Source organism: Meles meles, chromosome 2, assembly GCF_922984935.1.
Source record: "Meles meles chromosome 2, mMelMel3.1 paternal haplotype, whole genome shotgun sequence".
Lineage (NCBI taxonomy): Eukaryota > Metazoa > Chordata > Mammalia > Carnivora > Mustelidae > Meles > Meles meles.
In genome coordinates this window covers 192,647,506-192,675,047 of record NC_060067.1, presented here as the reverse complement: position 1 = coordinate 192,675,047, position 27,542 = coordinate 192,647,506, and the positions used below count along the sequence as shown (strand labels likewise).

Here is a 27,542-nt window from a genome sequence, read left to right as displayed (position 1 = left end):
ATCACGGGAATTAAAAAGATGAGATGAACAATTAAGTACTGATACAGAAAGGCATTCGAGATACACTCCCGGGTAAGAAAGCAAATTGCAGAGTAGGCTGTGTGGAATGGCATGACCATTTAAGTTAAAAACAAGCACCGCCACCACAAGAGCATCTGAACTGATTTATACTTTTAGAAAAATCTGAAGGATTATCACGAAGTGTTCACATAATCTTCAGAAGGTGGGGTGATAGGGATTTTCATTTGCTATACTGTACATTTCTATTAGATGCCTTAAATTTTAAAAAACATGTATTACTTTTTTAAGAGTGAAAAAAAAAATCTAGGACTTCAAAAAATATTTTTAAAAAATTCGCAAGTCCCAAACACTAAATTCTAACACATACCCTTTGTCTTTGGCGTGGACATCGGCACCGTGGTGTAGAAGGTACTCCACGACAGACACGCGATTGTAGCCTGCCGCGAAGTGTAAAGGGGTAGAATGCCGGCCCTCCAGATCTCTGCAGTTCACATTCTGAGGGCTGCAAAGTTGCTTTAATGACATACACACACACACACACACACACACACACACACACACACAAACACACACACACAAAAAGAACATTAATATTTATTCCCACGTATTTTGCTCTAAAATACTGCAGGCATCTTGGATAAGCTGTCATTTCCTAATGAATATTTATTTCTAGAAATTAGATAATGCAAGTGATGTTTAAAAATCAGCACTCTGCTTGGCTTCACAGTGTCTACAAATATTTTTACGGCTTACAGAGCAATTTCATCTTTTTTTTTTTTTTTTAACATTTCCTGGCCAAAATCCTCATCAAAAAGAAAAACCCATAATAAAACAAGACTCTCCATGGCCAATGATGCCTTCGTCTTTCATCTTCATAAGGCTCTCCTCCCCGAGACTGTCTGCCCAGCGCGTCTGCCCGTACCAGCACGCTGTCTGCCATGCTTCACTCGAGGAGGACTGACCCTGGCTGACTGCAGAACTACCCAGAGCTCTCGTCTCCACTGATGTGGCAAGCAAAAAGCCGCCAGAAAAATCACATTAATTCTGCCTGGGGCACCCACTCGGTCCCCTGACCCGCTTCCAGCAAAGCCATGTGGTCATCAGTGCTTCCCCTGATCTCTGAGAGATGTTTGTCGACCGCTACGAGTCAAACTGATTCCAATCATGCTCTCGTTTTTCTTCTTTCCTCTCCTTGTGAATGCGAGTGTTTCAGCACAAGCTCGATTCTGTCTGCTTACAGAGCAGCGGGAAGCAAAGTAAGGACTGGCGGGTTGCACCACTGGCAGTGACGGATGAATTTTAATAATACATCAATAACAATTCACAATTTATAAAGAATCTCATATTCTTTCAGCGAGAGAACTATTATCTTTCTGTGAAGTTGATCATTATCTCCATCTTACAGAAAAAATAGACCAATGCTCAGAGAGGGCTAAGCAGCCTGTCCTTTCACAGAGTTGGTAAGGTAAACGGTACAATAAAAGCTCAAACTTGGTTTTCCCTATTCATAATCTTTTGATCTTTCTGCTACATACTTGCTTACTTTCCTAATTGCCCTCATTCAGGGAAGTGATGCAAAGAAAGGTAATGGAAAGAACAGTCAAAAAACCCAGAGAAAACAGTGACATTTTCTCGCCTACAAGGTAGGATGGCTGGGCTTTCCAGGAGTCTGACAATTTTGCTGTCACTCTTGCCACTGTAATGAGCTATTATTATATGAAAACCAAGAGCCTGGGAGGCACCTGTTTCTACCGACTTCCTGAGTCGGGGCTTTCCCATCGGTAGGGTAAGAGCAGGACTCGGCAGGTGGTACAGTGCATACAGGACACGGAAGGAGAGCTGGGCCGTAGGGAGAGCCTACAGTCTCACCAGCTCTACGAGGAAAAGCCCTGACTCTAGAATCTCAAGAGCCACTGTCATCTGGCCAGGTCAAATGTCTTACCCTTTCGTGACAAGTGAGTCTGTGGATACCTTAATACGTAAATTATAGAATCAAAAACCAAAATGAAATAGATGTGAGTAAATTAATACATAAAACTAAAGAGCACAAAAACTGTTAGTAAACACCTTCTACTGGTGGCTTATATGATTGAAGCTGCTTCTTGCTGCCGCTGGGTTTTCTTCAGGCTCTTATAGTCTAACCTTTTTTATTCCCCCCGCCCCGCAGAGAATATCAGCAAAACAGGGATGTGGCATGGAATGACACACAACTCATTTTGCCAGGTTACAAAAATAAAAAGTCCATTCTGCTTATGAAACATTCACTTTCTAGTATTTGGAAGTTCTTTATTCCCTGTTCGATTTCAATTTCCTTTTGAATGCCAAAGCAAATTTACATTCTTCCTACCTGATTTTCATAATTTCAAATACTTTACTCAGCAAACAGCCTTTTCTTCTAATTCCTAATAATTTAATACTCTCTGAAGCCTCTAGGGAAGGAAATTACCATGCTTAATTCTCACTTAATTTGTGCTTTGCTTTTCTTCTGCCACTTCCATTCCACTCATAAAAATATAGTCGGCCTCTATTGTGAAGGCTGACTGTACAACTGGGAGGTGTGACACAAATGCTTTTTTAGGAAATCTGGAAGTTAGAGATTTGCCTATCGGTACATACAAAACACATGGAATTAAAAACTACAAATTAAGAAAATACTAAACTATTAATTTAATGATCATGGGTACATGTAGCAAGGCTGGTGAGATTATCGTGCCACGATGTAGAAAAGGAGTCCTGATCACTTTTATATTTAAAGATTTTCTTTTATTAGCATATATTTCAAATGACAAAAAGTATATATAATTTTAATTAAGGAAAAAAGCATATAGTTTTAGATCTTCTAAGAGAACTTTAAAATTTCTCCCCAGTGGCTATTACAACTGAAGGTTACTGTTTTTCTTTAAATAACTTAGATGTTCATGGGGCGCCTGGGTGGCTCAGTGGGTTAAGCCACTGCCTTCGGCTCAGGTCATGATCTCGGGGTCCTGCGATCGAGTCCCGCATCGGGCTCTAGTCCCGCATCGGGCTCTCTGCTCAGCAGGGAGCCTGTTTCCCTCTCTCTCTCTCTCTGCCTGCCTCTATATCTACTTGTGATCTCTCTCTCTGTCAAATAAATAAATAAAATCTTAAAAAAAATAAATAACTTAGATGTTCTTGTAAGATGGAAGAGATGTTAGAAGTGGCCACATGCTGAAACAAAAAAAAAAATTTCTAAGTAACACAGTTTGAAAGAGTTTACTATATTTTCTTTTCTTCTTTTTTTTCTTTTAAGATTTTATTTATTTGAGAGAGAAAGACTCTGAACAGGGGGAAGGGCAGAGGCAGAGGGATAAGCAGACATCCCACTGAGCGGAAGACCAATAAGGGAAAATTATTTGGTGAATGGAAAGAGAGATTAAGGGATAAGATCTAAGCTATGGATTTTTCTTTGTTTTCAGATAAGAAAAAAGTACCTTCTTGTTTCAATTCATATCTATCTCATCCTAAGCTACATTTAAATAAATTCGAGGGGCACATGAGTGGCTCAGTGGGTTAAAGCCTCTGCCTTCAGCTCAGGTCAGGATTCCAGGGTCCTGGGATGGTGCTCCACATTGGGCTCTCTGCTCAGCAGGGAGCCTGCTTCCCTTCCTCTCTCTCTGCCTGCTGCTCTGCCTACCTGTGATTTCCGTCTGTCAAATAACTAAATAAAATCTTTAAAAATAAATAAATAAATAAATTCGAAGACACACAAATCCTTCTCCATCCCTACTATTCTAGTCTTCAAATTTTCTGGCCCACACTTGGCCTTTCTTTAAGTGGGTTGGGCCGCTGCCTTCGGCTCGGGTCATGGTCTCGGGGTCCTGGGATCGAGTCCTGCATCGGCCTCTCTGCTCGGCGGGGAGCCTGCTTTCCCCTCTCTCTCTGCCTGCCTCTCTGTCTACTTGTGATCTCTCTCTGTCAAATAAATAAATAAAATCTTTAAAAAAAAAAAAAAAAGACAGACAGACAGACAAACTGTAAGACCAGTGCTTAAATAAGAATAAAACCCCTATCTCTTCCTATCTTCATCCCTATCTTCATCCCTACATAAGTGATTACAGACAGGAAGTATCTATTCTTAAAAAGGATATTTAGTATCAGAATATCATTTTATATTTGAAAAAAATTACATCTATAATTTAATGTTAATGTATATAATTTCATGTTTTATACCACAAATAAAGGCTGTTAAAATTTTCCTGGCAAGCAGAGTTACATAGAAAAGAAAATCTAGGAGCACCTGCTCAGTTCGTTAAGCATCTGCCTTCAGCTTGGGTCATGACCCTGGAGTCCCGGGATCAAGCCCCACATCAGGCTCCCTGCTCAGTGGAGAATCTGCTTTGCCTGCTGCCCCTCACCTTGATTGTGCTCTTCCTCTCATTTTCTCTTACTCTCTCTCTCAAAAAAATAAAAAGAAAGAAAGAAAAAGAATTTTTTTTCTTAAATAGAAAAAAAGGAAGAAAATCCATCTTCTGTATTTAATTCCAAATGGATGCAGGATCATAAGAACAATTTCCTAGAGCAACAGTGAGAATCTCTTAGAAAAAAGTTGAAGAAATATTGTTTCAAACTTTATTGTGTAATATATTACTAGGGCTTGAACTAGCTTAGACATTTATGAATGTGGCTACAAATAACACTTTCATTAATATCAGTGGAAACAAAAGAGCTTTCACAGAACCAGAAGGAAAGTAGCTAAAGTAGTTTAATGGATATAATAAAGCACATACTAGAAAATCCTTCCTGGTTAAAGAGCTTTCTTGTTTATGGATCTACTTTGCTCATCTCTTTTATTATTTGGATTTGAATAGTTTCACTTAGGAGCTTAAAATGAATTGGTTAGCGAAGTTTCAATGGCGCTACCCAAGATTCTAAAAGCACTGATTTACCTTCACAGTTTCCAAGTCTCCAGCTTTAGATGCCTCTAGGAGTCGATAGTCAACATCAGAAGTGCGTATAGGTGTACTTTCTGAATAAAAGAAAGCAAAGGTTACTCCTATTGGTTTTTAAGGAATCACAGAATTAAGAAGGGAAAATTATTTGGTGAACGGAGAGAGAGATTAAGGGGTCAGAAATTCCTGAGATCTAAGCTATGGATTTTTGTTTTCAGATAAGAAAAAAGTGCCTTATTTTTCAATTCGTATCTATCTCGTCCTAAGCTACATTTAAAGAAATTCGAAGACACACAAATCCGTCTCCATCCCTACTATTCTAGTCTTCAAATTTTCTGGCCAACACTTGGCAAAAGGGAATAAAGAAACATAGGAGCACAATATCAAAAACATCTTCATGCTACTTTGGTCTTACAAATGCGGTAGCAAAGCTTTGCCATAGATTTTGTTGTGTAAATCGAGGGAAGGCATTCAACTTTCAGGACTTAACTGTTTAGCTTTTTTCTTTTTGTTCTCCACTTCCTCAATATAAATGGAAGGACTACTCCCCAAATCAGTGGTCTCAGAAAATATAATCACTGTACAAAGGGCCTACTAAATACAGAAATTTGTTTAATTCACATTTATTGAATGGCTTCAGGGAAATGCAGTTAAAAATGTCTGTACAATTGGGAGGTGTGACACAAATGCTATAAACAGACTATAATCAGATTAGGCTGCTTGATCTAGAAGTATAAGGCTAACAAATGAAGTGTTTTGATTAATGTAATATAAACCAAAAATTCATTATACATTGGCTCAAATTGCTAAGCGTCTGCCTCTGGCTCAGGTCATGATCCTAGGGTCCTGGGATCGAGCCCCACATTGGGCTCTCTGCTTGACGGGAGGCCTGCTTCTCCCTCTCCCACTACCCCTGCTTGTGCTCTCTCTATGTCTCTCTCTCTCTCAAATAAATAAAATCTTAAAAATTGAAAAAAAAAATTCTCAAAGGAGGGGCGCCTGGGTGGCTCAGTGGGTTAAAGCCTCTGCTTTCGGCTCAGGTCATGATCTCAGAGTCCTGGGATCGAGTCCCGCATCGGGCTCTCTGCTCGGCAGGGAGCCTGCTTCCTCTTTTCTCTCTCTCTCTGCCTCTCTGCCTACTTGTGATCTTTCTCTGTCAAATAAATAAATAAAAATCTTAAAAAAAAAATTCTCAAAGGAAGCAACATACGCCACTCAAAATACGTTTGTGGACGTTATGGGTGGCCTTTATAATGCACATTCATGTAACCCGAAGTCCAGGAGACTTGGATTTTGACTAGTACTGGTGACAATGGACAAATCATTTAATAGATTAGCTTTTGCTCCTATAAACTAAGTGTTGGTTTCCCTTAAATCCTCTTTGGATTTAAGACTACATTATCTTATGATCAAAGACACCTTTCTTGAGTCCACGGTCTACATGGGAAGATCAAGCGATGCTATGAAAAGGTTTTAGATTTCAGAAGAAATACTTTGGCTCTTTCTAGTCTAAAGTGCTTCATTCAGAAGAGTGGTTCTTACAGAACTGATTATGAAAACTCCTCCATAAAATAGAAACTGTGCTTACTTAGTCATGATAATATGTAGCAGATAAAATGCTAAGATTAAAGCGAGGAGAGAGTATTTCATATGATGAAGTATCTTTTTGAAACATCAATAAATATTTTTCTTCAGAAGAGAGTTCATTATTTGTTAGTTTGTGGAACTGTGAAGGAAAGAAATCAGGTCTTGCTCGTCTTCATGTTCCTTTTCACAGAGAACATTCAGAAAGCATTTGCTGAACTGACTTCCATGCTATTCTGTATTGGGGTCAGTGTGTTTGGCCCATCACTGCTCTTTGGCTGCCTTTATCCTGTTCTTTCTGGTCTTATTTGCCTCCATTCTCGCTGTGCAGGCCACCGCTGCATTTATGGGTGAGAAAGTCTGTGTGTATATTACGTCTCTGTGACAGTGATTCTGGAAGTTGGGAAAATACACTGAAACATCCTTTGGGTATCTATAGGTAATACTTTTAGTTTATCATTTCAACAAAATAAAATGATAATTGTTTATGTATATGGAGTTAGACCTTTGGATATTTTCAGATTCTAGCATCTGAGGGATACAATTAATAAGGCTAAATGTTTTAATTCTATGAACTATTTGAAATTGGCACACTGGTCTTGATGCAGACTACTTGCAAATGGTATAATTTTAAAATCAAGCAAAATTTTTATGCAAGTACAAGAATGCTTCTGAGAACTATGGAGAAATCCTTACTCCTAGTCAAAGAGTCGGAAGTAGTTATTTAAAGATATCGATTAATTACTATACAAATTATAGAGTTTTGCATCCATTATAAATACTGAACAGTCTTAGAACAGATTCATTTTTAGAAACAATGTGAACAAAGTATTAGCTGAAAGGATATATATACACCCCAGGAACTTTGTACAAAGAGATACAAAATTAAAAGAAGGACATAAAAATGAAGTTGAAAGGGAACATAAGTAAAAGAAGAGTGGCTGATATGCAAAGTACTACATTAGTAAAAAGTGTAAGAAAAGTACTATATTAGTAAAAACTGTAAGAAAACAATTCAGAATGTTTTAACCTCATAAGTTCTTTTATAAGCACATTGGCTTTTATAGCATATGAAATTAAAAGATTTTACCTCGAGTCAATGGTTAAAGATGAGCTTCTAATTTTTTCTCCTATTCTGTTCTGGCTCACCAGAATAAGGAAAGGAGAAAGGAAAGGAAAAAGGAGACGAGGAAGGAAAAGATAAAGGAGAGGGGAGGGGAGGGGAGAGAAAGCGAGGGAAAGGGATGGGAAGGAATGGGAAAGGGAAAAGGAAAGGAAAAGAAAGGGAAGGGAAGGGAAGAAAAGGGGCCCCAAACCTAAAGTTTCAAAGGCTGGAAGGCAGTTGTTATTTTTGTAAAGCAGTATTTTATTATTGTTATTTTTAACCCCCTAAGACTGGCTGTTTATTGGACTGGCAATAGGCCGTACTGGCTTATTTCAATGTGTAAATGTAAATAGGGATTTCAGTGTTTATTTTGGCTATTACAAATCCTTACCTCTATAAATGATTAGGTAAAAATAATGGGATAACCATATTGGAATATATAGTCAGAATTATTTCATGTCAAGGTCAAGCCTAAAATTGTTGTTTAAAAGAACTGTCTAAGGGTCTGAAAGGGGAGTGGGAATGCAAGCTTGTGCAACCACTCTGGAAAACAGCATGGAGGTTCCTCACAATGTTGAAAATAGAACTACCCTATGACCCAGCAATTGCATTACTGGGTATTTACTCTAAAGATACAAACGTAGTGATCCGAAGGGGCACGTGCACCCGAATGTTTATAGCAGCAATGTCTACAATAGCCAAACTATGGAAAGAACCTAGATGTCCATCAACAAATGAATGGATAAAGAAGATGTGGTATATATACACAATGGAATACTATGCAGCCATCAAAAGAAATGAAATCTTGCCATTTGCGACGACGTGGATGGAACTAGAGGGTATCATGCTTAGTGAAATAAGTCAATCGGAGAAAGACAACTATCATATGATCTCCCTGATAGGAGGACGTGGAGATGCAACATGGGGGGTTAAGAGGATAGGAGAAGAATAAATGAAACAAGATGGGATTGGGAGGGAGACAAACCATAAATGACTCTTAATCTCACAAAACAAACTTGCTGGGGGGTGAGGGGGTTGGGAGAGGGGGAGTGGGGTTATGGACATTGGGGAGCGTATGTGCTATGGTGAGTGCTGTGAAGTGTGTAAACCTGGCGATTCACAGACCTGTACCCCTGGGGATAAAAATACATTATATGTTTATAAAAAAATAAGAAATAAATAAAAAATTAAAAAATAAAAAGAACTGTCTGTGATGCTGGAAATAGTCTTTATCTGTTAATATAGTAGCCACTAATCATGTGGACAGAGCAGGTATAGAGAAAGCATGTCTAGAGAAAAAGGTCAAATCTTCTGAAAGGATCTTTTAAAATGCTGGTTTATAAAAGCTGCTATCTGATGTTAATTTTGATGTGAATACTGCCAAGAGTTTATAATTCAAACTCCATTAATGTAAACTATTTGCAACTACTGACCTGGGAGCAGGAAGCACAGGTCTTTAAAAGTGGGCCTTAAACCTGGTATCAACAGGTATATTTAAATGCATCTTTAAAACGTTACCCGGGGGGCACCTGGGTGGCTCAGTGGGTTAAAGCCTCTGCCTTCGACCCTGGGATCGAGCCCTGCATCGGGCTCTCTGCTCAGCAGGGAGCCTGCTTCTTCCTCTCTCTGCCTGCCTCTCTGCCTGCTTGTGATTTCTCCCTCTGTCAAATAAATAGATAAAATCTTTAAAAAAAAAACAACAAAAAAACCAAAACCAAAAACAAAAAAACGTTACCCGGAACAGAACACCAGTAACTTAGTATACAACCTATATGACTGCTGCATTCTTTTTTTTTTTTTTCCCTAAGAAAACAAAATGTTTATTATTTTGATGTAAGAGAGCTAAGGCTATTTAAATGTTGCCAGACCTTTTTGTCCATGACCCACAATAAAACACAGTAGGTTAAACCACATTCAATTCCCAGTATTTGGTTGTGTCTTTCCTACAGAAATGGCTACTTCGTATGTCCAACCTAACGTACTTTATGTTGGGACTCAATACACAAAGTGAATACACACACATGTATATATAAACACATAAAATCAAATGTTCTGATATTAATATATCTGTATGTGTGTATACACATACAAATGTAAAAAAAAGTTGTGTAAACCCATACTTATCCTAATTCTGTGTCATAATTAAATCTCTTCATGGCTATATTTTACTTTAGAAAGACAGAAGTTACGTTGACATTTCAAAAATTGAACTCTGATATTTTCTACTCTGTTCTATTTTTTATAATGTTGGTTACAACCCACTAAATTGATTTTACAGATCACTATTGGGATACAACTCCCAGCCTGAAAATGACTGCTGCATTCTTTTGGGAGTCATTACACATATAACCTGGGATGGATAAGTCAATGTAGGTAAAATCAGAAAAGTTCAGCTAGTACATGGTCCACAGACGATAGATACTCAAATTTCTCACAGAAATATTAGTTTAAAAAATTCTATCTTTTTCCAAACAAAAAAACAATTCCTATTTTCAAAACCTTTCTAAGGGCAAGATTTTATTATACAGTTCTACTATTTGTACTATTTTTCCAGATCAATAAAGAATATTAAGAATTAAATCCAAAAGTTCTGGCATATCCTATGTTACACACTTAATTACCTGTATAATGTTTTATATTCCAAACAAACTTTTAAGAAGAATTACCAAAATAATTGAATAAAATATTTCATTTGTGATTCAGTATTTAATTTTATCTTATACCAGAAGTCATATATTCTAATTACATTGACTTAGAAGACATTTAAAAAGCATTAATGGATCTAATCTGCTTGATTTATTCAATCCTTTCTTCTCCATTTTGTCAATTATCTCTAAAATTATGCATAACATTGTTAGAAATTTTGATGTGATAGCTGTTTGCCCGATTTATGGTTACAACTTATAAAATGTAACTTAAAATCCAACGCTAAATGGTTCTTGGTAAAAGCGTAAAAAAAATTTAGAATGTTTTAATAAAAATCACACTTTTTAGAAATTATATTAGAATTTACTGAGAAGGCTGAAAGAGTTCCTAATCAAAGCATGGTAAATCTCTTCTTTAAGTAAATGTTCTATTGCTCCACTGGAACAGGAAGTTAAATGAAATCATGTTTTTCATACTTTAAGCTTCCGATCCTATAGTAGGAAATTTCATTCCTCTAGATCTTTTCAGTTTTGATGTAAAGGTGTTCTAGACAGGGCTTACTTCAAATGTCTCTAGATCACCATCTAAGACTAAAGAAGAATGATACCAAAAAAAAAAAAAAAAAAAGAATGATACTATCTACGAATGAGCTGGCATGAGGAAAGTAAATCCCAATTAAAAGCTTTTAAAATGTGGCACAGATATTCTGATTCAGCTCTAACAATACATATATGAGCTTCTACAAGCCTAGAAAGTTCCCTATTTCAGAATATAGTTGAGATTCTCAGCTGTGCTATACTTTTACGGGGCTCTTAAGAAATTTGTGGGGCTCATTTTTGTCTTCTAGTGTTGTTTTATCCAAGCTTTTACTATTACAATAATTATAAATTATTTTATGTTAACGTACTGTCATTTTCGCTTTATATTATAGTTAGGGTATTTAATTTGGGGTTTTTGGAAGGTATCTGTACAGTTAGGTCACATTATCTATACATTTCATTTCTGAATAGGAAAAGGGGATATTATAAAATACTCATTATGACAAGGCACTGTGTCTGATGGAGCAAAGAAATCCTGGGTTATAGGCAGAAGAAAGTAACTAGGACTTCAGATTCCTAGTCTGTAGCCTTCCTTCTCCATTTTACTCTTCTGTTATGTCATTCTAGAGCAGATGTAACCCACAGACAAAATAAAAGGGATGGGAAACAACAGTTAGTTATGCCAAATTAATTTTCTATCCAGCTCACCATTTTTCAAGAGCTAGATGGTGCCATTTCCTCTCATTTGGGGGCTCAGGAAACTAGTCAACTTTCATATCAGTTCTATGTTCAATCTCCCTCAATACATTAAGTAGATAAAATATCAAATGCTGCACTAGGGAGGCACTAGTATTCAATAAGATTTTATAATTGTATTTAAGCTAGGAAAAACAAGATAATTTCCTAACGGCGAAATGAAGTTAAGAAATACAAAAAAGCCGGTCAGACTATCCCATATGTAAGAACAATTAATTGAAGATCATTACCAGATGAATGATTTCTTATTTTCTCTATTTGACAGATTTTAGAGCTGCATAATTCCACACCATTTATAGGAGCTTTAAGTCACCTTTGATCATAACACCCATGAGTCAGGTTTTCAATTTAAAACTAAAAAAAAAAAAAAAGAGTATATGCCTCCTTCTCCTGTTCTCCTGACACCTACCTCACTCCACCAAAAAGGCTGATAGGAAGGGCCTCAGGCTAAACTGCCAGCAAGGAAAGGTATGAAAAATATTCAGGCAAAGAAAGTATTCCGAAGAACTACTTAAAACAAGTGGTGCAGAATTGGTCTGTTTCTATCAGCAGCAGCCATGAAGCGGGAAGCCCAGAATGTACCACTTATTTATTTAAACTCACCACTTAGAATCTGCTGCACGGCTTCGTTGCCCATCTGCGCAGCTGTAAAGCCTTGTAAGGAGATGATGGAAGGATCAGAGCCGTAAGTCAGCAGGAGGCGGCAGGTCTGCAGGTGACCTGCGAGGGCAGCTCGATGCAAAGCAGTTTGACCAAGGGTGTCCAGTGCGTTCATCTGTAAAACCATTGGGTGGGAACAGAGAATTGAGTACCTACTTGTTCCATTTTACACCCTAGCAAATAAATTCTTATGAGAAAAATAAAACTGCCAAAAGCATTCTGAAAAATGCCACAGATTATTTACTATTAACTTTTCGGTGACTGCTTCTGAAAAAATACCAGTTTCCTAGTTATCCTTCTCTGACTGTCTTATTGAAAATTACAACATACTCATCCCTGCCCTGAATGACTGTCTTCCTGTCCATCTTCCAGTCCCTCCACTCCCCTCAACAACTAGAATGCAAGGTCTCTGAGGGCTGCAACTCCCATGTTCACTGCCTGCCACATCCAAGATGTACATGAAATACTTCTGGATGAATGGGTTTTACCAAACTTGCTCCTGTAACATGAAGACGACAGAATATGTAAGCAAAGACAATCAAAGTAGTTAATTACATTTCTTTTCTAATTTTAGTAAATAATTTTAATAGAATACCCTCGTTACTAAACTGAATTACTAGTGCCTGAATTACTAACACATTTAACCTGCCCCTAAAAGACTTAAATTTTCAAATGTTCCATTTTTAAAACTTTGAAGTTATAAAGGAAGAATAATTCAGCTGGTTTTAAGATAACATTCAACTTTGGGATCAGCTTCATAATTTGATCAAACCTGTTTTCCAGGATGCCCCTGTAAGTACCTTCTATTCCAATCCGACCAAAGTCCATGTTCATTGCACACGCTGATTCTTTCAGAGAAGCCCTTCTTTCTGCCTTTCTGGATTATGAAATCCAGTGCAAGTCTGAGCTTTCTTAAAAAGTCATGATTACTTGAAGCTTGGGATTACTGCCTTTCTGAATACCTATATCAAGTAGTGCCATCTTACACATTTTAACATGGGGCCAATTTTTGTTATGGCTATTGAGATTATGGATTGTCCTATAGGTTTTTGTATATATAGGTTTTCTGAGTTTTCTAGAAGGCTCCTCTTCAGGGCATATAGTAAATTCTCAAATATATGCTAGCAGATTATTCCAGCATATTTGTGCATACCCACCCAATACAAGATTAAGGAAAGAAAAGATTTAAGACGACTGATCTCCATGTCTCAGTCTTTCATCATTTTAACTAAGGCTGTCACACTTGTTCAAGCAAGGGTTCATCTAAATTCTTAATGGTGTTTCACAAAATTTGTCATGACATACTGATATGTGTAATTAGAGGTCTCATTTGCCAGCAGAAAAGTGACTGTTTATACATAAGCAACATAAAAGCACAGCCATAAGCACGTATTGATGGAAAACACAGGCTACCAAACTAAACTTCGTGACTTTCTATTTCTTTGTTACCTCGCCACAAGAGAAAAACTTAAAATAGGGAACATTCCAATCATTAACATTTTCTTGGAAATTTGGTAAGAAACCCACTAAATTATTTAATTATAGTTACCGAAATCCTCAGTACAATTTGCTAAGTCATGGGAACGTGGTCTGACAACTACTACTTCAAAATATAGATATCACTAAGTTATTTTTTCAGCTCAAACTCAGTGACTCTTCAGTGCCTTCAAATAAACATGAACTCCTCAGCTTGTCATTTAAGCCCATCTGTAATTTACTTTTATACTATCTTCCCTTCTACTCTATTTTTTCATCACAATTTGATAGGCTTGCTGTGCTGCAGCTTTATCAGATTACACTGGAACCCCGTTTTATGAAGGTGTTAGTTTCTAAAGTCACTGCAAAAGGTAAAATCTGCCTTTGGTTAACACTATCCTTGCAAACACCTTGACAATGTAATGGTAGAGACAGAGACAAGGTTTCTTAGCAAATTCAACACTGGCCAGTTTTGCCTTCAATGTATCAGCAGATCAACTGAACCCCAAAGTCATACAGTATCTTTAAACACTAAAAACACACTATGTGGAAGGAGAGGTTGTCTCGATACATATGCCTGGTGAAACTGAGCACAGTACAGGAAACAGCAGATTCCCTCTGTCTCTCACTCACTCTGGGGCATGCACTTGTGGAATGGAATGAGTTTGGGCAAAAAACAACACTCACTAATATTATTTCCATTAACTTTCCTTGTTTCTCTTTAGTCTCGGTTTTGGAGGGGTGGTGCTGAATGCAGCTCTACTGACTGACACGTTCTCATTTCTCTACCAAGCTATTATTCTCTGTTTCATACTCCTTACCCTTGTATACAGCTGTCAAAATTACAACTAAGTTGTTAACCTCCTGAAAAGTCTGGTAAGGAAGGGATGCAGCTAAGGTCTATTAAGCACTTCCCGATATTAGGCTTGGTGCTAGATGCTATATGTAAATTGGAAGCTTTTTAAAAGCAGAAATTATGACTTGATCTTAAATGTAATTCTTCCCCTCTGTCCTCCCCACTCCCCAGAAACACAAGGTCTAGGACATAGCTTGGAGCTATGTGAACAGCTTATGTGAATAAGTGAAAAAAAAAAATAGAATAATGCATAAATCGCTGTTAGAGTTCATTTATAACAGGAATTTTTTATGTCTAGTTGAAAAAAATTCCAACCATTTGATAAAGCTGATTGATAATGTTACGAAGTTAAAACCTTAATCATATACTGAAGCTTTATGTCTTCATCCTTACTGATGTATATACGGGATCCACTCATTTCCGTAGGTGGCATTAGATTCTAGTATCTCAGAAAACCAAACTTTCCAGATAAACTACAAGACAGACCAGTGTAACATAGAATCCTTTGCTTTAGAAAATGTATATATTTTTTATTATGAGAGAATTGTCCCCTCAAACTCTAAATTGTTACCGTAGCAACAAAAGAGTATCGATGGAGTACTTCATCAGCCAGCGAAGATGACACACTGAGAAGCCGTAGAAAAGGATCAGCAATATTTAACAGAAGCACTCATTCCATAGAAACACGCAGAACAAAACTAGAACAATGTAGTGATATTTTGTACAACTCAGAGAATGAACAAGACTGGATGTCAGGGAAAATATTAAACAGACATTCGACAAGGGTTTTTGTGAGGAAAACCCTCATAGGAGCATGTCCTCATAAGAAGCAAATGTCAATTTCTCAGATACCCTAATCTCAGGACTCCAGGCTTGTCCTTCTACGGTCAAAAGAGGACGGTGGCAGCTCGATGCCATCAACTCCATATCCAAAGCCAAAAAGGATGTTTTATACATCTATTGTAAAAAAAAGAAGAAACCTTTCCCAGTTGACTTCTTATGGCTAGGGCCAAAAACGCCTCCCCAAACGATGCCTATACCAGTCACAAGCAAGGAGAGTAAAATTACCAAAACTGTTCCCAATCCAGGCTTCCATGAAGCTCCCAACTCTGAACAAAATAAGAGTTCCAAAGAGGGAGTTGGCAAGCTATGATCTGTGGGTTAATTCCAACCAGGAGACTATTTTATACTGCTTGCAAGTGAAGAATGATTTTTTATATTTTTTAAATGACTGCTTTTAAAATGGCTATGTAAGTACCCAAAAAGCTGAAAATATTTACTATCTGGACTTTCAAGAACATGTTCGCTGATCCCTGTTCTGAAGCAAAGAAGAAAGGGAACAGTGATTGTTGGATGGTAAATCAGCTGTCTTTGGTGCCATTACTGATCTTTAAAATGATTCAAAATTGAATACAAAAATTGAGGTCCCTAACTTCCTCTTATATTTAACCTTATCAGTACTCTGATGCTCTGCCTTTGTTTATTTTTTTATCAAGCAGGCAGAGGATACAATCAAGGCTCTCTACAAAGTGGTCAATCTATTTTTTCCTTTCACATATGTATTCTGAAGTGGCTCAAAGCAATAAAGTCCAAAATGTATGTGCCTTCCAAGGTAGGTGATAAATTTGTTTTTAGAGTACAACAGTAACCATTTTATAGGACTACAGGTCAATCCCCATTCTCTGATTTTTAAAATGGGTCATCTGGCAGGATTTGCATTGCTGCTCTAATTCAGTTTCACAGTGAAAAAGGGTGATGTTTTTATATTTCACTGTGATCCCAGAGAGTTATAGGGAACTCTAATTGTTTAATGGTTCCCATAAGTTTGGATTTATTACTCTACCACCATTCTATAACTTATATAATTGGGAATTGATAGTAATTCACTCTATTGATGGAGAAATATAGGAAAATAAATGACTTGAGCATGTTATCTACAAAATCTGTAATTGAAAGCACTGGACAAAAGGACCAACTAAAGCCCATGACAACCTGAAAGTCATGACAACATTGTCTTTTTGTCCTCTTGGCTTTGGCAATTTTGACTCACATACACTGACAATTCTTCACTCGGTCAAAAAACAGGCTTACCAACATTTAAAATATTCTTTATTATGTGAGGATTAAGCTTCTAATAAAAAAAAACCCCAAAATACAATCTAGTATTATGCATATATTTAAGCACTTAAAAGGGTCATTCAAGCTGAGATAACCAAATAAATGAGATTGCTCACTCACAAGTTCTTCTAAGAACTTACAAATTAGGGTGCCTGGGTAGTTTAGTGGGTTGAAGCCTCTGCCTTCAGCTCAGGTCAGGATCCCAGAGTCCTGGGATCAAGTCCTGCACTGGGCCCAGCAGCGGGCTCTCTGCTCAGCAGGGAGCCTGTTTCCCTTTCTCTCTCTCCCTCCGCTATACACACACACACACACACACACACACACACACACAGACACACTGCTCTCCATAAGTTTTGTGCTTTTAACCTAACAAAAATGACGGATTTTATATATGCCATCATGAATTTATTATTCTTATTTTAAGGAGATAAAATTTTAATTCTTTTTTTAAAAGATTTTATTTATTTATTTGACACACACAGAGAGAGAGAGAGAGAGAGACACCGAGAGAGGGGATACTGGGGGAGTGGGAGAGGGAGAAGCAGGCTCCCCGCTGAGCCGGGAGCCAATGCGGGGCTTGATCCCAGGCACATTATAACCCTCTTAGCTTGAAGGTAAGAAACATCATCTTACTACCGTCTCTTTCTACAAAAATCTTAAAACACTAATTTTGTTGAGTACTACTAAATCATTATGCCAGATACGATGTCCATACCCTGAGTCTACATTTCTGTAACTGGCTTTCTACAAGACAGTAGTTTTCTAGAAGTATTTATCTTTCACCTGCCTATTCAAAATTTTCTAGTGGCTCTCCAAGTATTATGATAGCAAAATCAAAACTCTCCAAATGAAACTATCAAGACCTTGCTCCAAGACATCTCTTCAAGATTTTCATTATACTGTCCTTTTAGTACCCACTGGACTCACTAATCGTAACTGCTAACTCCTTTGCCTTCCTGAGTCATTATTTAAAATATATTATTTGTATTTTGCCAATTTCTGTATGTCTAATCCTTGAACATTCCTAGCTGAAATCCTACTTTTTTAAATGAAATTTCTCTAATCTCTCCCCCAGCCTGTTACTCCCACTAGAAGTAACTATTCTCTGAATAGCAGTCAACTGTATTTCTCTTATATACCTCGCTTTCCAATGTATACAGTAGCTATTCAAGTTGACTGTGCTGGATAAGACTATTACTACTGATCTTAAGTCTCTTAAAAGAAGACTCCTGGGGGCGCCTGGGTGGCTCAGTGGATTAAGCCACTGCCTTCGGCTCAGGTCATGATCTCGGGGTCCTGGGATCGAGCCCCGCATCGGGCTCTCTGCTCTGCAGGGAGACTGCTTCTTCCTCTCTCTCTGCCTGCCTCTCTGCCTACTTGTGATCTCTCTCTCTGTCAAATAAATAAATAAAATCTTTAAAAAAAAAAAAAAAAGAAGACTCCTTATCAAATTCAAACTTCATATATAGCCTTATAACACTATAACAAGTACAATGCCTTGTACAAAATAGTATTTGAAAATGGTTGGTAAGTGAATGGTTCATGAGAACAATAAATTGGTAAATTCTGATGATAAAGGGTATTATTTTCATCATACTAATGTGTATACTGAGCAAACACTAAACTATTAAAATATTCCTTTTTAAAAGAAGATTTAGTTGAGAGAAAGAGCATGAGCACACATGCATGCATGGGAGGGAGAGGATGGGAAAGAGAATTTTAAGCAGACTCCCCTCTGAGCAAGGAGCCTCACACAGGGCTTGATCCCACCACCCTGAGATCATGACCTAAGCCTAAATCAAGAGTCAGATGCTTAAGTGACTGAGCCATCAAGGTACCCAACTATTAAAATATTTTCTAACCAAAAAATATACATTCTTCTTTCTCTAGAAATGTGAAGGGGAAAAAAAAAAAGTTAAGTGCCAATGTTGACAAAATTGGGCTTCATTGGGCTCCATCCCACAACCCTGAGATCATGACCAGAGCCAAAACCAAGAGTGGGATGCTTAATTGACTGAGCTACCCAGGTGCCCCATTTTAAAGACTTTAAAAAATTTTTTTTTATTTATTTGAGAGATGGAGATCACAAGTAGGCAGAGAAGCAGGCAGAGAGAGAGAGGAGGAAGCAGGCTCCCTGCTGAGCAGAGAGCATGATGCGGGGCTGGATCCCAGGACCCTGGGATTATGACCTGAGCCGAAGGCAGAGGCTTTAACCCACTGAGCCACCCAGGTGCCGCCAGGTGCCCCATTTTAAAAGGTTTTTAATCCTTTAATGTGTTATGAACCCACTATGGAGTATAAAATTTGTCTAAGAAGTTAAATTTCAATATAATTGGAAAGACATGAAACTAGATTTGTTTACTAGCTGAACCCGAACTTATTAAAAGGGAACTCACCTCCTCACAAGCCCTAACTGTCTGAGAAACCAGTCCCCGAGCACAGCTGATGAGACTAGGGGGAGCTGATCTAATGGCCATGTGCGCGAACCGCAGCCTCATTCAGATTCTCCCCTTCTTGTCCCTGAGACTAAGGAGAGACAGTAGCTGCAGGTGGTATATTTCTAAGCCAAAGACATGTACAGGAGGGCCTGCAAAGCCCATATTTAGGCCATAGAGAAGAAGTAAAAAAAAAAAAAAATACAGTCTATAAGAAGAATGAAACAGATGAACAAAGACCAACCAAGAAAAGAAACCCAAGCAACTGCAGAAAGGGAGACAGACAGGGGATGCAGTCAAGGTACCCAACAGTTTACAAATCTCTTGTTCTAGTCTTTTGTGAATCTCAGCTATAATTCCCATAGATTATTTCTATGGTATAATGATACAGGTTATCTCTAAAAAGTAGTAAGCATACATTTATGTAAGTATAAACAGATTTCCATTTATGCTTAGTCTAGATTCAACTGATTTGTTACTGGTAACTTAAATGTGTCTGAGACACCGGCCCCTTTGCTCTTTACGCTGATATGCTCAAACTGTAGATATCTGAACTATAAGAGATACTTTAAATCTACAGCTTTGAACGCATTTTATTTAACACCTTTGGGCTAATATAAACTGCTTATCAATCCACTTCAAGAAAGGCATTAATCAAGTCCTTGTAACAAGCTCACACATTTCCCCAAAGTGAGCAAAGACTCTTCATCACTTCTCAATGTGAGAAATAAGCCCATTTAATGCCAATTACTACTGACACAATTTTTCTACATACAATATAAATAAATCTGTCAAATTAAGACAAATGAACAATCAAAGGAAATTTCTCCATGTTCCACACATTTGACAGATGCTCGAGTAATGACAAAATAGCAGTGCTTTTATATATGAAAAAAAGCTCTTCTGAATTAAACCTTTCATTTTTAGGTGTTAATAATACCATATGCAACCGGGACTGAAGTTCTACTTAATAATGAGAGCAGACAAAACAGCAGCAGTAGAATGCCACGGTAGCTAACAATAATAAGAAAAAAAACCCTGCCATATGAAAGACTAAATCTTCGTATCTCTTCCTATTTAGGCTTTACGGCAATCTTGCAAAGCTGGGAGTTGATAGAGATAATTAATTTTTTTTAGAAACAGAAATTTACTCCACTATAAAAGTTAATTTTTTAAATGAATTGGCTAATACCCCCCCCCCCTTTTCTTACAACCTGCCTTTCTTTACTAGCCATTTGCTTTCTATCCCTTTTCTGAACTGCCTGCTTGCCCCTCCAGATTCCTATCCATTCTCCACCCTGCTCTGTGTCCTGGGAAACTTGCTTAGATGGATCATATCAATGAGCTCTTTTGGTCTTTAAGTTCTTATTACATTTGGCTAATGGGAGGCAATGTCAGGAGACTGGTGGGGAGCAGGAGTGTGAGGGGTAGGGGTTAGACTTACCCTCTCTCAAAGTGCTGTCAGGGGCCGTCTCCAAACAGTACTTTCTTCTGCTTCCAGGGACTTCTCCCTTTCCTTGACCTTTCAGGCCCAAAGATGATGTTTCCCCACTTTTTGCTATCCCTTGCTCATGTCCTTAAACCTTGCCCACCTTTGTATATAATTCCCTTATTAAACTTTCCTCAAATTACTCATTTTAAGTGTGCTGTGTTTTTTTTTTTTTTTTTTGCCAAGACCCTAATGAATACAATTCTCTATCCTCGTATCTTTCAAACACCTCCTTCAAAAGCTCTCAAAGCCTTTACATAAAAATTGCCCCGTTAAATGGCATTGCCTACCTTGATTTCTCCCTGCAGCACTGATCACCTGTTCCTTCACCATATTCCTATTATACTCAACAGGCATGTGTTTGACCTGTCAGTTTTCTCTTCCCATGGCTGCTCTTTAAACATGGTAATCTGCAAAGGTCATTTCCTTAACTCTCAACTCATTTTTCCATATTTTCTCTACCAGGACCTTGCGATGCGTGATCACTATATTGATGGCTTTCCAAAAGATTTCTTTAATCCTAGACTGCCTTTCATACTCTAGTGCTGTTATTCTCAACCACTAGTTTTAGCTACATGTCCCTATATGTCCCCAACTCTAAATACAAAATTATCAAGGTATAGAAAACCAGTATTTCTTTCTAGCTTTCTCGCTTCCCTGAACTGACCACCAGTTTCTAAGTCCATTCTAGCATTCTAGCATTTCCATATACCTAATTATTCCTTCATAAGTGGCTTTCCTCTTTCTCTTCCTTCTTTATTGCTAATGACACTAAATTGGATTCAGGATTAGCTTCAAGTCTGGTAGCTGCACAAACTTGCAAATTGGTATCTTCCACAGTGTCTAGCACACAGTCTTAATCACTTTGCATTTCAGTATTTGTTGAGTTAGTGGATCAAAACAAATCATAAAGGACCTGGTTTATAAATCTTTTATAAAAATTTAGATAACTAAGGGAAATATGCAGTATGTTTGGAAAGACAAATAGGAAAAAATACAATGCTCATATTTACAAATAACTGAAGTACTTCTTGTATGCCAGGTACTAAACTATATACTCATATATGCATAGCTCATTTAATTTTTACACGTGTGCACGTGTGGAGACACACACAAATGCTTATAGAGGAGGTATTAACATCCACATCTCACTGATGAGTCAATTAAGGTTCCAGGAAATGAAGTTCAAGTTTGTAAAACCAGAAAGTGGAGGACTGTTAACTAAAAAGTATGTCTTCTATGTTAAGTCACAATATGTTTAGTTTACCATGCACAGTGAACCTGAACTTTATATTTATCATCAAACTTTGAGCAAAAGAATGTTTTGGTTTATGTAAATATTACTAAATTTTATTTAAGTAAGACAAATTAGTTAATGGTATTAGATCTTCCTATCAAATTCTCTGCCTTTTCTGATTTATTGATCTTAGCTCAGGAACTCGACATGAGGAGGGGTAGGAGGCAGGATGGCGGAGACGGTGTAAGAGGACTGTGTCCTAATTCAAGCACCACATTCAGAAGGTGCTTTTAGAATCAAATGGAAAGCATAAGTTGTCTAAAAGTCAAATTGAAACCATGAGTTCTCCAGAAAGGACACGAAACAAGCAAACACTGGGGTTCAACAGTAGCTAAGCTGGGTTCTTACCATGAGTTTTTACCTGATAAACCAACCCTGAGGGACAGCAGCCTGCCTTGGAACCAGGGAGTAAGCGAATGGGAGGATGGCAATTGGTACTTGTTGCTTGGTTCATAACCCTGATTAAAAATAATTTTTTTTCTATTTTAAAGTGTCTAATAGTAGGAGTTCTCAATTTAGATGAACTGTAGTGGAAGGACTAGGTAGGGTAAACAAGCCTAAAAGTCACCCTCTTATCACTGACAGGGTGTTTAAAATCAGGTGTGCTCCACTGATGGATTGAGCCATTATTGGTGAGAAGAGCAGAAAGACTGAGAACCACAGACCTCGAATAATGCTGACTGGGATAGCTTATAAAATACTGCTATTTTTCATTGAAACTTCATGAAACAAAATGACCCATGGGAGATAGCAAATAGATATTTTCCAAAATGAAGGGCATTGTTCATGGTTTTTTAAGAACATTATAAATGCTATAAGCTATTTTAAAAAATAGGTCAATGACCCTCAGGTTGTTTTTCAGAGTCCATAGTCTCTTATGGTTCGCCTCCCCTTCCAATTTCCCTCAACTTCCTTCTCCTCTCCATCGCCCAATGTCCTCCATGTCATTTGTTATGCTCCACAAATAAGTGAAACCATATGATACTTGACTCTCTCTGCTTGACTTATTTCACTCAGCTTAATCACTTCCAGTCCCGTCCATGTTGCTACAAAAGTTGGGTATTCATCCTTTCTTTCTTTCTTTCTTTTTTTTTTTTATAAACATATAATGTATTTTTATCCCCAGGGGTACAGGTCTGTGAATCACTAGGACAGGGGTGGGAGGTTGGGGGAACCAGGTGGTGGGTAGTAGGGAGGGCACGTATTGCATGGAGCACTGTGTGTTGTGCAAAAACAATGAATACTGTTTTGCTGAAAAAATAAATTAATTAATTAAAAAAATAAAATAAAAAGCAGATGGAATTTAAATAAACAAAATTAAAATAGGTCAATGATAAACATACAATGCTATTAAGTACAGCAGAGAGCCCACTTGGCTTAGTGTTTCCTGCTTGACAGAGCCACAAGACATTACGTATATAACAATGCCCTAGTCATACCCTCCAAGTAGGTAATAAATCTGGAGAACTCTGTTCCCTTTCATTCCAGTTCATCCTCACTTTTTTATATAAAAACACCAATGGTCCTTTTAAAACAGGGATACCCCAATTTTTGGATTGTGAACCTTATGAGTGTAAAAATATTTTGAGAACTCGTTCAATAAATATATGTGCTCATCTGTAAATTGGAACAAACAGTGCTATACCAATACATAATAGATAGATACAAAATTGACAAAGAAAGAGAATTATAATGAAGGATGGGAAAGAGATGAAGCAATTAAAAATTTTAATAATATTTTAATTACAAATTTACAAAATATCTTTTGGCTCAATTAAAAAAAACTTAAAAAATCTTATAAAAAATTGTGAGGTAGATTTGAGGGTCTGATTCTAAGTTCCCTTTCAATAGCTTGTCCCATTAATCACATTAGCTTGGAAGATATAACTGAGACATGTAAAGCCACTGAAAAAGGTGCATTCTGAGCACTACCTAGTAAATAAGAATTTCTGCTAGTAAAATTGCATCTTTCTTGATGTTTTCTAATAGGTTCAAAAACCATCTAAACACAGATTAAGGAAGACTTTAAAACAGGTTAGAAAATTGTGTTTTTCAAGTTTTTTAATTGTATGTAGCTAAAACAGCAGGGTGATACATTTACATCATTTTTTTGGCAAAAAAAAAATTCCCAAAACAGTAGACATTTTCTAAAAATCTATTCTCAAATGTCTTCTTCATTTTTTAAAGTATCTCTAAAAATGCAGTCATTTTCCCATTTACTTGAAACATGTAATATTAATGTTCAAGGGTTTGATTATGTTTCTTTTTGTAAAAAGTACCTACATACAAGTAAAAAATACCTAGGCACATGTCATTTGTCACCACAGGTGATGACAAATTTTCAAACCTCTTATTTTCATTTAAAAAAAAAAAAAAGCACAACTAAGCATGACAATTCCTGAAAATACTAATTCATGAAATAGCCAGATAACCTCTTGCTGCTCTAAGATTGTCATTCCCTTGGATTATCTCCAACGTTATTTATGAAGTACCCACCATTTAGGATAGTACCCATAAACCTCCTCGTTTGGGCATGTGAAAAGTGCAGTATGTCACGACATGCTGAAAGTGAACAGATGAGTGAGTCTGTCAGTGCCAATCCCTTGCTACTCAGACTCCCATTCTTCCTCAGGAAACACCTTGAGCTGACTCAGACAGGGGGACACATGGACCTGATGAGGGAGCCAGCATCAATCTTTGTATTAAATATCAGCAACTGTTTATTTCTTTATTCAGAAATAAGGAAATTCCTATTTTAGTAAATTAAAATTATAATATTTTTTCCTGTCCCCAATGGCTTATCTTGTATGTTCCACAGAGTGTCTACACTGGAGACTTCTGCTTTAAAATATATACTCTTGAGGGTTTAAACATTTCCAATTTCAAGTCACCTCTCAAAAACAACCAGTTTGCTTCCTTCCTCCCTCAAGCGATTCATAATTTCAGACAATGCCAACAAAAATGGTTACCCCAAAATTTCGTATTTCTTTGGTGTCGAGGTTATTTGAGAAAATTACTATCAATACCAGTCTGGAGAAACAAAAGTGTTCTTTAGAATAAGCAGCAATATTCTACCACTTACATAAATTATTCTGATAAACCATCAATGATGTTGACTATCAAAATCTATCAATTTCAGGGGGGCCTGGGTGGCTCAGTGGGTTAAGCCTCTGCCTTTGGCTCAGGTCATGATCTCGGGGTCCTGGGATCGAGCCCCGCATCGGGCTCTCTGCTCAGCGGGGAGCCTGCTTTTCCCTTTCTCTCTGCCTGTCTCTGTCTACTTGCAATCTGTCAGTCAGTCAAATAAATAAATAAAATCTTTAAAAAAATAATCTGTCAATTCCAGTACTATTGTAAAACAATGTAAAGTTAAATGGATTTCGAATGATAAGACCGTAGCTACATTGTATCGCTTTACAGAACAACAGCACTAAAGTATAATAAAACACAGGTGATTATTTTCATTTGTAAGAAAATTTAAATCAGCTTTAAAAGAGACTAGGCGACTTCAAATACATGGTAACAGTCCTTTAGAAAATTCATTTCTCCAGGAAAATCAGAGAGAAGAGCAAGGGTCTAAAGAGGGGCTAGCTACCCAATTCCAAGTCTGACATCTCATTTCAGGGTGTGTGGCTTACCTTTGCTCCGTGCTTATGTAGAACCTCCATGACGTCATTGTGAGCTCGTTCTGCCGCGACGTGCAGGGGAGTCATGAAACTGTGGAGAGGAGAAAAGGAAAAGGAAATTTCCTAACTTTTGTTGCATTTCCCCTTTAAGAACCGCACAACTTCTGCAATTACACTTACTCTTTATTCTTTTCATTAACATTCGCTCCTTTCCTAAGTAATAGTTCTGTCACTTGTTTTCGTTTGGGATGCAGGGAGGCCACAGCACAGTGCTGTAAAGTAAACACAACTAAGTTAATAAAATAAACTTCTATTTAAACGTACATTCCAGAATTAAATAGCATCTGCTGACTACTTAGAACATTGTTCTGTCAAAACACACTTATACATTTTACATTATGGAGATGATCAAATTCTTTCTAAATACACTGGAAGAATAAGACACACGCCTTTAAACCAAGGTGAAATTATCTTAGTTAAGCACAAGAGAGACTTTTTTTTCCTTTGGACAATAAATAATTATCCAGTATATACTTATTTGAAGGTATCAGAATGCGGCCTCTCCAAAGCCACAGATACCCTCACCTGACCTAGTCAATCCTTCATGAGCTTGTCAGTCACAAAAATCAATGGTTCTCAAACCCTGCCGCAGAACTACTCCTAGCACTATAAGCCACTATGCCCAGGGACAGGCAAGAAGGTAAGAGACGTTGAAGGACTTTAGCGGAAGAAGTATTCTCAGAAATTTTATGTTTTATCCTATATTTATACAATTTTTGTATTCAACTTGTTTTATATAAATGTTTGTATTAAAATTTTAAGAGTAAAAACCTACTTGCCAATGAATAAAACGAACACTCCAAAAAAGCAGGTCAGGTTTACGCTGCTGCTCTGACCATCTCCAGGCATAATCCTGGAGAGCTTGAATGCATCTGACCCCGGTTTGAGGGCCATGTATTTAAGTGCACATATAGTTGGCCCATTTCAGTTTCCCAACTCTTTTAATGTCATTTTCAGCAAGAACCGACTACAGCTTGACTTTTTTTTGTGCCAGATATATGTGAGAATGTTAACGGAAGCATATTTACAGGTCTGTGAGATAGGCATCGTGTATGTTTAAATTCTGAATTCAGGAATAATTTTACCAGCCCTACAGCTGAAACTTAATACAAGGGAAATAAGCTAATCTTTCTGAAAGGACATAAGAAGAAAAAACATGAACAGTTTAAAAAACAATTTGTATAGTCTGGAACAAAAAAAATCACAATCTTATCATTTTTCTATAATGAGTATAGTAATTCTCTGGATAATTAAGGATAATTCTTTGGATAATTGCTTCAAAGGATGATGCAAGCACTTTTGAAAATACTTTTCTCTGTAGAAATAAATAGTCTTTACCTAGCAACCATAAAAAAAACACAAAGATTCTAAAAAGAAAATCACACCTTGTATTTTACGGAAGAACTGGCCACCAAAGTAGATTTGCTATAACATGGTTGGGTAAAGACAAAGGTAAAAATAATCCCAAATCAAGGGTGAGCAAATGTCTATTCCCTCACCCATGAAGGCAATCAATGCAACCAACACTAAAATGGTAATTCCTGGCATTTTAGATACGAAAGTTACTTTAAGGTTTCTGAAATGAAATCATCCTTTGTACCTCCCCTACTATTACAGACCTAAGGAATGGATTAACAATAAAATCTTACCAGCGCAGTTTCATGAGACTGTGGTTGTTTGAAATTAATGATTTCCAAAGCGAGTGTTTTTTTGACTTTGGCTAGGTCTGCTTCTCTGGCTGCTTGTAGTAAAGAATGACCTTTAAATTCATCTGTTAATGAAATAATGGTTGACAAAAAAGATTTAAAATCTGTACCAATCATTTTAGCATGATTACAAATCAGAAAATTATTAATTTTACATATGGCTCTATTTTACAAATAGCAGCAGCAGATTGATACAATGATAAAGGTGACAAGGAAGTATAGTTACTGAAAATTTTTGAAAAATGTATACTCTGAAAT

The 27,542-nt window shown here is 37.2% G+C and overlaps 1 protein-coding gene across 2 annotated transcripts in view; it reads right to left on the bottom strand.

The window, feature by feature from the left end:
* TNKS (tankyrase) overlaps positions 1-27,542 on the bottom strand; it is a 210,244-nt gene that overhangs the window by 35,913 nt on the left and 146,789 nt on the right. For both annotated transcript variants that reach the window (XM_045993366.1, XM_045993356.1), the window contains 6 exons: positions 27,228-27,349; positions 25,699-25,790; positions 25,531-25,609; positions 12,165-12,336; positions 4,929-5,008; positions 389-534 (listed from right to left, as the gene is read on the bottom strand). In XM_045993366.1, the coding sequence (XP_045849322.1) occupies positions 389-534; positions 4,929-5,008; positions 12,165-12,336; positions 25,531-25,609; positions 25,699-25,790; positions 27,228-27,349 (691 nt within the window). The remainder of the gene's footprint in view (positions 1-388; positions 535-4,928; positions 5,009-12,164; positions 12,337-25,530; positions 25,610-25,698; positions 25,791-27,227; positions 27,350-27,542) is intronic.